Raw genomic sequence first — 15,489 nt, forward strand, 5'->3', positions numbered from 1 at the left:
CTTGGCCCCATATGGTTGCCGTGGGGATAAAATAGGTGGGGTGAGGTCCATGCACACTGTGCCAATTTGAGGCAAGGCAAGATAAAAGTAGGCCACTCTTGAGAACAGGGGGCTGAACTAAATGGTTCATTGGTCTGACTCCACAAGGCTCCTGTGTACATATCTTAAATATGCGGTCTATTACAGAGCACAAAGGTAAGTCCCTCTGAGTTCAATAGGACTTAATCCCTAATAAATGCTAAGGTTTGGAATTGTTTACTAAACATTCCAACAAGGTGCTTTTAGTGGACATGACTCCACTGTTTCCTTGTTCTGCATTACAGGTCTCTCACTCCCTGGTCCTATTTACATATTTGAACAACTACCACTTTCCTCACAGCTTGTATTTGAACTTTATGACCAGCGTTTGGGTGGAGCTTTCTGTGCCAAGGAATTACCTTCTTATAGTGGCCTGACAGCTCAAGCTGTAGTACAAAGGTAAGCCAAAGGTAATTGTTTAGTTTCGACTTTTTAATACAAAGAAACGACACCAATCAGGAGCCCTATGTATAATCACCTCCCACGCCAGAACAAATAGTTCAACCACACATACAGACTTACAAAAGAAAAGCAAACACTCAAAGCACAAAAGACAGGTTTTGTTTTTTAGGTATAGAACAGCTGATTTTTAAAAACATTTTTTGTAAAGAAAAAGAGAAATGTAGTTGACATTCCACAAGCACCTACCTTGGGTGAGATTCAACACTGTGCCAGAGTGGAAACAGCAGGACTCTCCTACTTCACCTCCCCCTGCAAGCTCCCCAAGCTCTCAATCTGCTCTGGAGGAGTCCCAACCCCCTAGAAGAGATTTTAGGCGGTACAGCAGGTTCTGGGAGAAGCAGAAGACCCATTTGTGCAAGCAGGAGTCCATTGCACAAGGGATGTCTGGATATCATCACCCATCAGTGTCACTGGAAATCCATTTCCTTCCACTCTGAGAATTGTTTGAAGTGTATGAAACTGTAAGCTGCACAGGTGTGCATGCCCCATTGTCACCAGTGGCATATGGTCAGTGGACTAGGGGGAAATAGGTAGGCTAGTCCCTTAAATGTTCCTGGTAAATTAAGAATATTAAAGCATTAAGGCCTGGTGCTTCCTTCCCAAAGCCTGGGAAGCTTCTGCCCAGCTTAGGGAGGTTGGTGCAATGCTCACACATAGGACATCACCCCCCCACCCCACATCACCTTCACAAGCTGGTGCCTCTGGTCCCAACTGTTCTCCTACGAAAAATTTCACTGCATGACACCCTGCTGACAGCATTTCTGCCTGCCTCACGCTGTTGGTGGATTACTTTATCCACAAAGTGGCTTGCAGACAGGTCACTGTGGCTTCCAAAGTGTTTAAAAATTCATTCCCTGGAGCAGCTGGTGTTATACAAATCTCACCATCCCTCTTCTCTGACCTTGCTGGCTGGAGCTGATGAGAGTTTGAGTCCAACAACATCTGGAGGGAGAGAGGTGCCCCCATCCCTCTCCCAAACCACAGTTTAGCATTGTATCTGTATGGCCCATTGTTCCAATAAATACAAAATAGCCACAATACAGTTATACTTTATTTGAATTAAGGCAAAATATCACATAGGTTAAATATAAATAGCATGGATACATGGAGTTCTTCTCTCATTGCTAAGCCAATATTCTGATCACTGCTTTTAAAAGCTAAAAAACAACAACCCTATTTTAACTATCCCTCCAGTGTACAATACAAAACGAGTACAAGAGACACGCTTTGAAGTATCACAGTGTTTAAAACATGGCATGGACTTTTATTTAAGGTGCGATTCTACAAGAATAAATCAAGTTTGTTTGGTAAAGAGATGATATATGACACTGAGCAGGTATCAAAGCAGAGGGTTTTCAATACTAATGAAATGACTACCATGTGCTGAAATAAATGGACAGAGGTAACTAATAAAGGGTACATTTCAGCAACATGAAAACATTTCTTCTTGCTTTTTGCTGGTTCTCAGATATACACATTACTTTAAGACTACCTCATGTGCATTGCCACCAGCTTGTGGCTTTGCCAGCACATGAACTTGTTAATGGACATTTGCGAGCAGACCTCTGGTCTTTACTAACATTTTGAGCTTGAATCTACTTCAGTCAATGCCAACATTTATAGTGATAATGCTGCGACGTCTGTTTATTGAATTCCTTCTCTCTACAGATGCATCAATCACCCTTATTTTGTCACTAACTGAAGTCACTACTTATTCACCCAGGCTTTTGGTTGATACTGAGGTATGGTCAGGGTCACTGTGTGCGCTGGTTCTGTGGTCTGCAGTACTCATGTGGGGAGCTGCAATCCTCTGATTTTAGTTACTTTTTTTGTAACTAAATTTTTTTTGTATCCAGTGGTTATTCTTAGGTTATTCTGTTCTTTTATTGTTGTATTATGAACCCCTTGTCATCCTATTTGGATGATGGGCGCTCTAAAACAAACAAATGACAAAATCATCCTCAAAGGCAATGCATTAGATGTGGCATGGTTTTCTCTAGTCAGGGAATATTCATTGATAGGAAGCTGTATAAATGTAACCATCTTCATCTTCACAGTGATGTGCTTAATTCCAAGTAAGTGTTCCCTGACACATCACCTTTTAGGATTGAAGACCCCCTCTGCACTACATATTTAAAACAGCATTATACCACTTTCACTGTCATGGCTTTCCCCTAAAGAATCCTGGGAACTGTAGTTTGGGGAAAACCGTGATGGTTTAAAGTGGTATGATACTGCTGTAGAAGAAGAAGAGGAGGATGGATTTGATATCCTACCCTAAGGAGTCTCAAAGCGGCTAACAATCTCCTTTCCCTTCCTCCCCCACAACAAACACTGTGAGGTGAGTGAGGCTGAGAGACTTCAGAGAAGTGTGACTAGCCCAAGGTCACCCAGCAGCTGCATGTGGAGGAGCAGGGATGTGAACCCGGTTCACCAGATTACAAGTCTACCACTATAACCACTATGTGTAGTGCAGATGAGGCCTAAGTGATTTTGTGGAAGTCTTTGTTTGTACAGTGGTGCCTCGCAAGACGAAATTAATCCGTTCCGTGAGGCTCTTCGTATAGCGGTTTTTTCGTCTTGCGAAGCAAGCCCATTGACAGCTTAGCGGATTAGCGCTATTAGCAGTTTAGCGGCTTTTAGCGATCAGCTGTTAAGCGGCTTAGCGGCGGCTTAGGAAAAGGGGAAAAGGGGGGGGGACCCGCAGGAACTCGCAAGACATTTCGTCTTGCGAAGCAAGCCCATAGGGAAATTCGTTTTGCGAAGCGCCTCCAAAACGGAAAACCCTTTCGTCTAGCGGGTTTTCTGTCTTGCGAGGCGTTCGTCTTACGGGGCACCACTGTATTTCTGAGCTCCTGCCAAAAATAGCCCCAAATAGAGGCTCAAGCCCACTATCACTGTATTCTTTTCCCTCCATCAGGGAAATGGCAACAAGGATTAACACAGAATGTAATGGTTGAGATTAGTTTCTTTCTACATGTAACAGAGGGATTTAAGAATATTATCCCCACTGTATATATTATACAAATATTGTATAGAAAATATTTTTGGTCTATCACTATATAACCTTACTACATTATAAATATTTTTGATCAGCAAGCAGCACTCTGCTTTGTAAAATAAATATTAAATATCATGGTCTGCTATACCATATTGCTTTAGTTAAACTTAACTGATAACCAATTACTATCAGGGTTAACATGTGAAAACTACAATTTTCAAAACATGCCAAAATGTGAGGAGCATGCACAGAGACCTAAAAGCAATAATAACTTTGATAAACTTCATCCAGAAGTATAATAACAGCTCTCTTCAAATAACATAGCTATGTTATCTACAGTTTGTAAACACAAGAATATTTTTTTATCACAATATTGTTCACTGAAAATATGCACTTAAGTATATATACAAATTGATAGCACGAGGGACTACTAGCAAAGTCTGTATGAACAGAAATTATTCATCAGTACACACAAATTATGATAAAATCCTGCTATAATTGAAGTTGATATTCAAGGCAATTCAACTCTTTAAGTGCAGTATATGGGGAATAAATAGTTGTATGATGAAACAAGATTTGTGCTGTTTTGTTGGAATACGCCTAGCCACATTCCTAAAAATGCTGTATTGTTTCATGGGCCCTGAGTATTGCTGGCTTATGGCTTTGCAGTATGTATGCTTTTCTCTCAGCAGTATAAGACTTTTTTTGGTTATTTTCTAAGGCCGCGATCTTAAACACATTAAACTTTGAGAGATTCACTTCTGAGAAAACACTCTTAAGGATTGCGCTTTAAGGCTGTGATCCTATGCATACTTACTTGGGTTGGGAATAAGTCCCACTGAACTCACTGGAACTTGCTCCTGAGGAAATGTGCACGGGATTGCACTGTAAGTTTCTTGCCTTGAAATTACCTTCGCGCTGGTAGCTACTTAGCCAATTGTATTGTTGCAAGAGCAAGTCAGTGTCAAGGGCTGCGATATCAGACTGAGACAGGACTTTATGTAGCTCATTGTGTATTTGTTGGCTTAGCTTCCCATTATATTGTGGACTTGTTATATTTGCTAGACTTATGTATTTCTTTGCTGAAATTTTATTTTCTGTATACCCAACAGATCCTGACTATGGTATGCATTCTATATTCATGTCACAGAGGTGGGAAGCTCACACTCTACTGAATACACCTGGGGCAATACAGTTGTACCTTGGAAGTCGAATGCAATCTGTTCCACAAGTCCGTTTGACTTCCAAAACGTTCGAAAACCAAAGCGCGGCTTCTGATTGGCTGCAGGAAGCTCCTGCAGCCAGTCGGAAGCTGCAGAAGCCCCATTGGACGTTCGGCTTCCAAAAGAACATTCAAAAACTGGAACACTCACTTTCAGGTTTTGATCATTCGGGAGCCGATTTGTTTGGGTGACAAGGTGTTCAAGATCCAAGGTATCGCTGACTTCAGAAAGTAAGAAGTGGAAGCATAATATGCAATTCTCCTAAGAGCCTTCCTTTTTAATAAAGACAAATTCATAAAATGATTTTACATCTTCATCATCTATATTTTTTTAATGTGCACTTGGGCCTCCTTTACTTGACCACGTGGGATTGCCTTAGGAGATAAGCTGCTGGACTGGACACATTCCCTGCAAATTCTATTTTCTCCTCCAGTCAACAATTTGAATATAATATAGTATAGTGGTGGCTGTTTGCCTTGGCTGAGGAATAAGAGTTCATACACAGACTAGTACTGAAATAATATTATGTAAAGAGGCGGACAGTGGCACTTCTCCCTGAAATAAGTTACCGTACATAGCAAAACATCAAAATGCAGAGAGATCAAGGGGGAGAAGCTGCCTTCCTAGCCCCCACAGAATATTTGTAACACTTAAAAACAAAGTGTCAGGGGAGGACATTATAAGCAAAGCTAGGACCACAGTATTCCTAGCAAATTTTAAATCTGTAGAAAAGCAATAGGTATTTACTAACATGTACATATTTGGTACTAAAACAATAGCTCAGCTCTAATAAAAAATGCTTGTACAATATTTCATACTTTTACTCAAGAATTCTACATTTAGTTAAAATAGCTGGCTTTACTATGATCTGAAGATTGTTCCTCATGAGTCACAAATGGCCATAGCGCCTTAGGGGATGATTAACACACCAGGATGCAGGAATTATACATCACAAATAGGCACACAATATATGGCAAAGACTAATAACCCATTTTCTTTAAGAAAGCATAATTAAAACACATTATATTACTTAAACTTCTATTTAACTACACAGAGAAGCAACCTAGTACATTTAAGAATTTAACCTGGGCTGAAATCCTAAACACACTTTCTTGACAGCGAGTCCTACTGAACACAAGGGACTTCTAAACAAATGTGTAGGCTTGGATTCCTACAAGATCTTGCGTTGTTTCAGTCTGTTTTTGCAATTTTAGGTAGATGTTACCCATTCCTGAAAAAACTGTACAATATATAGTTGTTTTATTATTAATTAATTTGTATACCGCCAATGGTGGCGGTGGGGGCGGGGCACAATTTGCACCAGTTCTACTTCGCTCCCTTAGCATCCTGAGAGCAGAACATCACCCACAGGGAGCCTTAGATTCAACCCAAGGGGATATTGTTTAATATATTTTATGAAACCAAATGTAGCTCATCAGCAAAGATTATTTTCTTATCCTATGAGGACCCGTGCAATAAGAAGCACCCATCTCTGTTGCAGGATTTTGCAATTTTACTATAGCTGAGGATTAGAATGAGGGGAGAAAACCTGTTGCCAAAGAGGTAAGCAAAGGCAACAATTTCACCTGCCCACACTGGGAAACAGTGACCTAGAATTGAGGTGGGGAACCTCTGGCCCTGCAGGTGTTGATGGACTAGCACCTTTCATCCCCAGCCAACAATGGCAGAGTTCCCATCTCTTAAGGGCACTTTGCCATTATGAGTTAGTCCTTGCCAGGAGGCTACAATGGAGCTTGATTCCTGCAAGGTACGTAAAATGGGCTTTATTTGAATGTCTGCTATCTCCTACACTCCATCTTAAGACTCTTGCTGGGCGGCTTTCTCCCAGGTTGTTGCCACCTAACCTCATGAAGAATTCTGGGGAGCTCAAAACCCGGCATGCTCTTTTGTGGCATTTTGATTGGCCTAATAAAGACATTGCCCTAATATGAATTTCTGGAATATGTCAAACATGTTTGACAGTTTTACTTTTCTTATTGCCCGTCTTCCCCAAAAGAATGTGCCAATGTACCAGAAAAATATACTTTTCGTGTGCTTTTAAATAATGCATTGTTCACATTTCTCCCCCACTTGCACTTCTCTGAAATCCAAATTTGCATTTTGTCCTTTAACCAATCTACCTTGTGGAAGACAGAACGCTGTCAGTTTTTGTGAACTTCATTTAACTTCCCTTAATTCATCTGACTTTTGATTCCTTTTCAGTTTTGTAAAAATGCCAGACCCTTTTCTAACCTTCGAATAAAATTGCTACCTATTATTTATAAACCACATGCTTCCCTTCCCAAGCCCCAGAATATGTGTGTGTGTGTGTGTGTGTGTGTGTTAAACCTGCTCTCCCCACCCCGCACCCTGCAACGTTAAGGCTATCTCATTAGTGGCAATGCAGAAATGGACATATTCTAAAATCGCTTTCCTTGATAGTGAACTGAAACAGTGCCTATATCCTGTCCCGGCAGTGGAACATGTTCCATTTTACACAAAGACACTGAAGAGGGGGAATTCAGCTTGGTTAGGCTGTAGCAAGTCAACCAGGAAGCAAACTGTCCCTGAGAAACCTTCATACAGACTGTAAACACTTTCCAGTTCCCGGGAACCAGCCTTAAATTCTTCAGTAAACAAGAATTCAGCAAACCTAAGGGAAAGAAGAAACCAAGACAAAAAAGAGAGAGTTACTCTGTACAGTAACGTCAACATGTTGCTATTTCAAGCCGGATTCAAAATTGTCCTCAGTTTGGAACCAGATTTAATCAAATATGTTCTTATGTGTTATGGACAGATTCATTTCCTGGCTGTGTGGTCGGCTGCATCCAGACCATTTTTAAACCACCCCAGACCTCACACATGGAGCGAACACTGGCACTGCTGCATTGTTGCAAACTCCTCAGCCCACCAGAACCCACTAACTTCAATGAAAGAGTATGGCAGCAATATAACTGCTAGCACATTTACAAAGCTAAGCTATGTCTTGGTATGGTTTCAAATTGAATGGGGGACCACGTGTTGCAATGTGGAAGTTGGACTAGGTGACCTTCTGGATCCCAACTTGAGCTCCATAGATCTGGGCGGGAGGGGGGAATCACAAAACTCCATTAAGGATAGTGGTGTCTTGGTTCCCACGGGAAAAAACCTCAGGTTGCAGTTTCTACCAAAACCTTTACTACTCATATCTCTATAATACAAAAGCAAAGTAACACACACATGTCCCCACCCACGATGAACCAGCAAATGTGTGATTTGTTTTTAGGGTTTTTGTCTTTTTGAAATTATCATGAAATGCATCCAAGACCAAGCCTTCAAAGGATGACTCTCTTTGGGAGGAAAAGCTGTCCTAGCTTCCACAGCTGTGGTGCAACCTTCAAAAGCATCCTTATGTGTCCTTCCTGCCTTAATTTGATGCAGAAATTAAGAAGGTGCTCTTGGCTGATCGTAGAGATAGCAAGAAATAAGTCGAGGTTTTCTGCGGTGAAAAGAAGCCTATGTCTTGATATGTTTATTAATACTCATAGCTACTTTCCAAAGCCAAACTACAAAATACTACTTCAGAAACTTTAAAATACCAAGATGTAGATAACAATCTATCTATCATCTATCTATCTATGTATATGTATATATAATTTTCCAGTGTCATTCCAATAGCCTCATTATAACAATATCAATTTTATCCAGTTAATACAATTATTAATACCAATTATTCAAGTGTCAAATTATATAATTTAATTAAACTGGCCCCCTCGCATGCTAGAGTTAATGAGTTCATTCTTCTACATTTCTTCTGCATTCCAAAGTTTTGATAATTTCCATCACATTCCACTCAGATATAATAATCTCTTATATAGCAGCTTCAACCTTGTGATTTCTATTCATGTTGGTATAACAGATAATTTGTAAAGTTTCAAGTGAGGAACTATAGCTATAATCCTTCTTCTTTCCTGTGTGTGAAAGTTTTTGCCATGATGTTTCCCCATCCATGTATGGTGTTGTATTGTTCATTTCTGCAACTGTTGATGGTTCCCATCATGCCCCAGGAGAAGCTGTTATCTCACAGTTTCTAAAAGTCACTGCATCGCTTCATACTGTGATTCGACTTCCATAAACAAGCCGACTTCACCATTTTTCCAGCCTAGGAAGAAGGGTCTGAATCCAGACTGCAGATAGTTAATCCAAAAACATCTATAGTGGTACCTCGGTTTAAGAACAGCCCGGTTTAAGAACGATTTGGTTTACAAACTCAGCAAAACCAGAAATAGTGTCTTGGTTTGAGAACTTTACCTTGGTCTAAGAACAGAATCCAAACAGTGGAAGGGCACTGGCAACAGGAGGCCTCATGAGGGAAAGCATGCCTCAGTTTAAGAATGGTTTTGGTTTAAGAACGGACTTTCGGAACGGATTAAGTGCGTAAATCAAGGTACCACTGTATTCCCATAGCTGGTAGACTCCTTTCCTCCCTGTCGCTGATTTATGGCCAATTATCATTATCTCGAATACATTCCAATTTTGTTAAATTCCATATTATATTCCAATTTCTTCCATCCTCATTTGTGCGGATATTTTTAATAAAACTTGCATTCTGGGGAGGATTGTCATATCATAAATGTAGAAAAAAGCTTTAAATAAGCAAACCGTGGGCTCCCCTGCCTCTTTCACAGAATGAAATCCGCTCTCAGTCCAAACCTTTTACATCCTTGGAGCTGGGTTGTTTTCGCTGTTTTTAATTTCATCATCTCTGGCACGTGTCTGTAGTGTACTCCAATAAAAATCCAATTAGCAGGAAAACCTGTGCTTCCAGGAACAGGATGGGGGGGGGGGGGTCACGGCAGCCAGAGTGCTCCATGCACTCAGTGCCTTTGCTTGCCCTCACATTCCATGGGGAAGCAAATGCCAGACCACCAGGCAAACTGCAGGTGAGAGCCTGGTTCCTCTTCCATTCGAAGAGGAATGCAGATAATGAAATTTCCCCATCCATTTCTGATTATCTCTGTCTGTCTGTCTCCCATGGTGTTGGGGAAGACTCCATTCCTAGCGCACCAGAAACAGGAAGCTGTAGATAACAATCCTTTGTCCTGTTTCTTCCGGCTTATCTGGCTTCCTAGCCCGTTGGAGTCAGAGGGCTACAAAAGCCTCATGGAGGAGCTATTGTGCTATTCTGAATGACACCAGCAATTGGGTCTATCACTTTAGTTTTGCGTAAAGTGACAACTGATAGGAGTCAGCACCTTTGGCAAAAGAATGTTAATGTTGTTTAATAGCCGTGAATGTTTCCTGAATAGGCAATTCACCTTCAGAGGAGGAGACAGAGAGAGCTGTGAATTGGCAGTTTTGAAGAGACCACAGAGACAGAGGCTGAGATGGAGAATGAGCTGTGAGTTGGCCCAAGGTGAAGTACTTTGTGGTGCAGGGTGAGGGATCTGGTGTGGTGAAGTGGATCTACTGCTTCCATGTGTATGCTCTGCTTTTATATTTTTGAATAACGAAAATATCACAGAAATGCCATAACACCCTAGTGCTCTCTCATTCAAAAGAAACTAAACAGTTGCTCCTCATTGCTTGGAGTATTAGGGCCAAGCCACATATGACATTAAAACTGTGTTATTGCATTTTATTTGCATGAATTTTTATTATTTAAAAAATGGAAATAGCTGTCGTGCATGTATGTGGGGGGGGGGAGGGGGGAGAGCAATATCACTACCTCAGAAAGTGATCCTACAAATTGTCTTCTGTGATCCCAATTAAAAACATGTTCTTCTACCTCCCATGTTGCTATTTGCATTGGGAGGAAAAGCTCCTATTGATGCCAATGCAAAATAGCACTGTCCAGGTTTTTTTTATTATTAAAAAAATAGTATTACAGTCGGGGGGGGGAGTTTATACTCTCTCCCCACCTCTGCTGCTAGGAGACCCCTACAGCAGCTATTTCCATGTTTTAAAAAATTCACAAGTCCATTAAATGGAAAAATGCTTTTAATGGTACATCTAACTTGGTCCTTAGGGAGGCATAACAGTATTTTAGGTCTCTTCTCTTCACTGCTGAGAAATCAGTCTGAATACAACAGGGACGTTGTTACCTCCAAGAAGCTTAAACTTAAAGGAGCATTAAAAAGCAATATGATCTACAACAAAAAAGTGTGCCGAACAAGGATTACACCAATATTCAAAGAGGTTCTGTTAAAGAACAAACCTTTGTGCTCTGTAGATGTACTTAGAATTTCCAGTTAGCCTGTATAGGAGCAGGAACACGTAAGCACTGCCAGCCACTCCATGACATATTCCAGGTCCTTTCTTCAGTAGTCCCTTCTGCCAAGTTAGTTCTCCACAGCGGATACAACTGTCTAGATATTGGGGCTTCTTAGAAACTAAGTATGCTTTTGCAAACATGTATGCAATGCCTAGGAAAATAGCAATCCAAAGAAATGTTGTAAGTACCAGTGAAGAAATGAATAATGGAACAATTACTACATAAGATCATATGTATTCTCTCCTTCATATTTATAGGTGTGAAGTGCAGGTTAGTTGACTGGTAACAGGAATAATCACTGTTTTTCAGTTTTAAAAGCCCACCCCTGCCCACTCAGGTATCTTATTTTATGACCGAATGATATAATTCATAGTAGGATGGATAGACAGATAAGATGTATTTTGAAGGCACGAGAAGAGCCAAGCAGGTCTAGCCAGTTACTGCCTGGGAACCATGATTCCACGAGAAAAGAAAAGCTGAATATAAATGTAAGAACATAATTAAAATTAAATCAAATCCCCAGCTATCCTCACTAAAGTACTCTGCTTCACTAACCTGCTTCCCTATTGCAGCCCTCCAAGTGATGCTGAACTACAATGCCCATCATCCTTGGCCATTGGCCATGTTTGCTGTGGCTGATGGGAGTTGCAGTTCAGCAACATCCACAGGGCGAAATGTTCTCCACACCTTCCCTATTGCCTACTGCAATTAAGGGGGGGGGGCACCTGCCAAGATGCTTGTTTGCAATCTAAATTATGGGCAGGAAAAGGTGGGATGATAAGGAGGGGCTGGTAGCATAGATGATAGCAAAGATCACTGGTGGGCTTTTAAAATAAATAAAAAAGGCTTAGGGGGGAGACACTTTGCAGAAGGTGGGATTTAAAGAATGTATGTGTTGCTTACATTGCTGCAAATCCACTAGACATGCAGCAGTGCACAATTAAGCAGTTTATCAGGCTGGTATTACATTCTGAGCTGCATTACTATATACAGAGGGGATGTTGTAAAAGAATGAATAGGGCTGATCACAAATGTGATTGACCCTGTTTGATTCTTCATGAGTAGGTTTTAGTCCCAGAAGGACCATGATGCTCTCTGCATCAATTTCCACCAGAAAGAAGTCCCTCAACGGATGCTCCGGATTCTGGTAATGCAAGTAAACTGTCATAGTCACATGAACAAGTTACGCTGCAATGCATTCAGATTTCTAATGGCTGCAGTAGCAAAGGAATCTCCATGTGTTTTGAGAGCTCCCTCCATTGTCTGATCTTCTAGTCACTTCAGTAATACAAAATATTTAAGTAAGAGCGTAACGTTAAAAATGTGGCAGCCTCACATCAAATGTTACGAATGGATAGAATTTGGCCTGTTTCTCAGCAAAACAGCACTGGGTGAAATTGTGTTTTAATGACTACTTTTTGGCATCTACTTCACAGCATCTACATTGAGAAGAACCTGGAGCGCCATGACACCAGTGCACAAGCTCATTCTCCCGTTCAATCATCTCTCCTAGTTCTGGAGGCCAGTTGCAATTCTGCTCTTGATCCATAAGAAAGTCAACACTCTGCCATACTAGTTCCTGATCAGCAGGCGGAATATATTCATAGTAGGAAAGCAGCATCTGTAGGATGGATGAAAGGCCGTGAGCAGCTCCTGTGAAGAACAGAAACAGTTACAATAGAGTAGGTAGCGGTGCACTGAATTTTTGCAGGGTTTTGCATCTTGGAGGAAACCTGTTGTTGGGTGGCTCAAGCTCCACTCAAAGGCAAGCCACCTCTTGCAAAAGAAAAGGTACATTTTGTGTCAGACACTGCACAGCGTGAACCCTCTCCCTCATTTGACAAATGATTTAAACAAGAGAATGGAAGGGACACGGATCAGCTCCTGGCAAAGGGCTTGCCAACAGAGATGAGGAGGATCCTTCAGAGTATCGTGCAGCGAGTAACCTTCAAAGTGGCTTTTGTTATTTTAAAAAAGAGCTCAACATTTTCACCCCTGTCCCCGCAAGACTGCTGATACAGTGCCCTTTTTTTGTAAGGGTGAAAAGCTTTGCCTAACAGAATTTACCCTGTTCTGGCTCACCACTAAAGACAAGATTTCTGCTTGCATATATATCAATTTTTATACAATATTTCCTAGTATGTCTTTCAGGACAACCCCCCCCCCCAGTTGAATGTTTCTAGATCTGACTATTTTCGAGCCTCATCCTCACCTATTGCTCATGTAGACCACGTCATAGCCAGGTTTGTTGTTTTGAGTCCCTAGTATAAAATAATTCTTACTGATGATCCATCTGAACACTTGACAGCGAAAACAAAGGATGTGCATTTGGTCCATACAGTACTTTTTTCTGGGGGGATGCAGGGGTACGCATACTCCTAAACATTTTGTGAATCTAAGTTTGGCCTCATTGAGGGGCAGTATTTCAATATGAGTAGGAAAATGAGAGTACCCTTAAACATTTTTAAGGGAAAAAGCACTGGGTAGATAGATGATAGATAGATAGATAGATAGATAGATAGATAGATAGATAGATGATAGATAGATAGATAGTCTGTATATTATATTTCTTGGGTGCACAGATTTGATATCTCATAGTGGAATTCTATGCATGTCTCCTCTGAATCAAGCCCTGTTTAGGTCAATGGGACTTACTCAGGCTTACTCTTAGATCCTGCACCATTAAAATACAATGGAAATTTGCTAGAAAATCAGCAGGAATACACCTAGAAGCTTTAATTTTAAGGTCTCTACTCACCAAGGTATTCTGTTCCATAGTAAGAGTACATGAGTGGAACTGGTTTTCTCTTCCTCAGAGCATACTGTTTCCCAGACTCTAACATTGCTTGACAAATTGACTTGATTTGCGGTGGAGTCAACACCTAAAGGGAGAAAAACCCATCAGACGTGGTAGGCGTGAAATGTAATTTCTAACATTTCATCCTGAGGTATCCTTTGAAAGGTGAAAGATCCCCCAAATCCTTAAAGAAGATTGATGAAACTATGGCCTTCTAGATGTTGCTGAACTCCAGCTTCCATCAGTCCCATGTGTGAGGGTGGCAGCCTGTCTTAGGGGGTGAAGGGAAAGCTGTACAACATTCAAAGAGAACTCTGCTCTCCAGCACCTTGCCGCTGCTCCTTACTTCCCAGTAAACACTGCCTACAGGTGTTCCTTATCACTTCGAACAATGCTGGGAAAATGGTAAACAAGATTGGTGGATTTTGCGTGCTGCTAGAGATAGATCACTGCAAACAGGGTAGAGATGTTTTGTGGCAACAGGATGCATCATGGGAGTTCCATGTTTCATCCAGAAGGATGAAATGAAATACACAAAAGGTACATTTGAAGGAGCCACCAGTTTCTTTGTTTGAAATGGGTTTTATACAATGATGGAGAACATGCGTACAAAATGAGTGAATAATCTCCTTTGCATATTCTTAATTAGACTCCTAACGATATGCACTTCAGTTAATGATACGGAAGGGGGGGCATGTCTTCTTCACCTTCTTCGCTACAATATATCCATTTATTTCCAATTGTCAATGTCAAAAGGGACTAAAATCTATAAAATTCATAGAAAATCAATGTGCCAATTTGCTCAATTTCTCTAGGACTCCATGACACCTCCCCTGACACCTCCATAATCCCTCAAGCAAGGTGTCAAGACCCTAATCCTGTCAAATCACTCTGCCAAGCCTTTCCTCCGGGCAATGCCAGGCGGCAAACTATGCATACATGGACCATTGTCTTCTCATCACCGGTACTCAGGATGTGCTTTTCTGCGCATATCTCCAGCTCTGCATATTCCCCCCTCCCTCCTCCATATGTTAATCCTGTGTAACCCAACCTCTTCTTAATGTATTCATGATGTAACTGGGATGTATTTTGCACTGTATTCTGGGACATGGAGGGAAGTTTCAAAAGTTCATGTCACCCCTTTCTCGCTGTTCAATCTTGCCTTGAACCTGTTGCGCAATAAACTTGGATCTTCTGCAGCTTGCTCCTGTCTCCGGCTGAGCTCATTTTCCTCCGCAGGGACCCGCGGACTTAGTCTGACGAGCTGGGTGGCAGAGCAGCCTCGCACCCAGATTTTACCGTAACAGTTAATTAAACCATTTCCTCAGTACCTATTCAATCTATTTTTCTTCATCGGTAGGCTTCATATCATTTAGGAAGAATTTAGAGGGGGAATTTACAGCAGAGAAAAGGTCTCTTGTGTGAGGGGAAGGCATTTCTGCTCACGCAATTGCCTACCAATGATTTCTGCTGATTCCTCTCCTGCTGCAGCTGCCCGCAACCTCCCATTCCACAGCAATCCACAGGCTCTCCCTCAAGAGAAGCTTTTCAGGGCATGCAATATTGCGCAGCAGGAAAGCCTGTTGCATGGATGGAGTCCCACTCATGCTTCATTGGCCCAAGCCTATAAAAAAATCCCTCACATGATTATATAAACAGCAATATAAAGCCCCAA

General features: G+C 41.3%; 1 protein-coding gene and 1 long non-coding RNA gene across 3 annotated transcripts in view; one reads left to right on the forward strand and one right to left on the reverse strand.

The window, feature by feature from the left end:
- Window positions 1-237: 237 nt before the first annotated feature.
- Window positions 238-12,576, forward strand: LOC307215345. Its single transcript, XR_013838469.1, has 3 exons — window positions 238-477; window positions 10,053-10,159; window positions 12,454-12,576. It is a non-coding gene; the product is annotated as an uncharacterized lncRNA (long non-coding RNA).
- The window catches only part of LANCL3 (LanC like family member 3), a 29,147-nt gene continuing 17,038 nt past the window's right edge, over window positions 3,381-15,489 (reverse strand). Inside the window, exons 2-5 of one of the 2 annotated variants that reach the window (XM_079974526.1) lie at window positions 13,776-13,899; window positions 12,461-12,670; window positions 10,961-11,168; window positions 3,381-7,417 (exon numbers count right to left, since the gene is read on the reverse strand). In XM_079974526.1, the coding sequence (XP_079830652.1) occupies window positions 7,258-7,417; window positions 10,961-11,168; window positions 12,461-12,670; window positions 13,776-13,899 (702 nt within the window). In that variant the 3' untranslated portion in view covers window positions 3,381-7,257. The remainder of the gene's footprint in view (window positions 7,418-10,960; window positions 11,169-12,460; window positions 12,671-13,775; window positions 13,900-15,489) is intronic. The other variant, XM_079974527.1, reaches the window with a different exon arrangement.

Source organism: Podarcis cretensis (genome assembly GCF_951804945.1).
Source record: "Podarcis cretensis genome assembly, chromosome: 4".
NCBI lineage: Eukaryota > Metazoa > Chordata > Lepidosauria > Squamata > Lacertidae > Podarcis > Podarcis cretensis.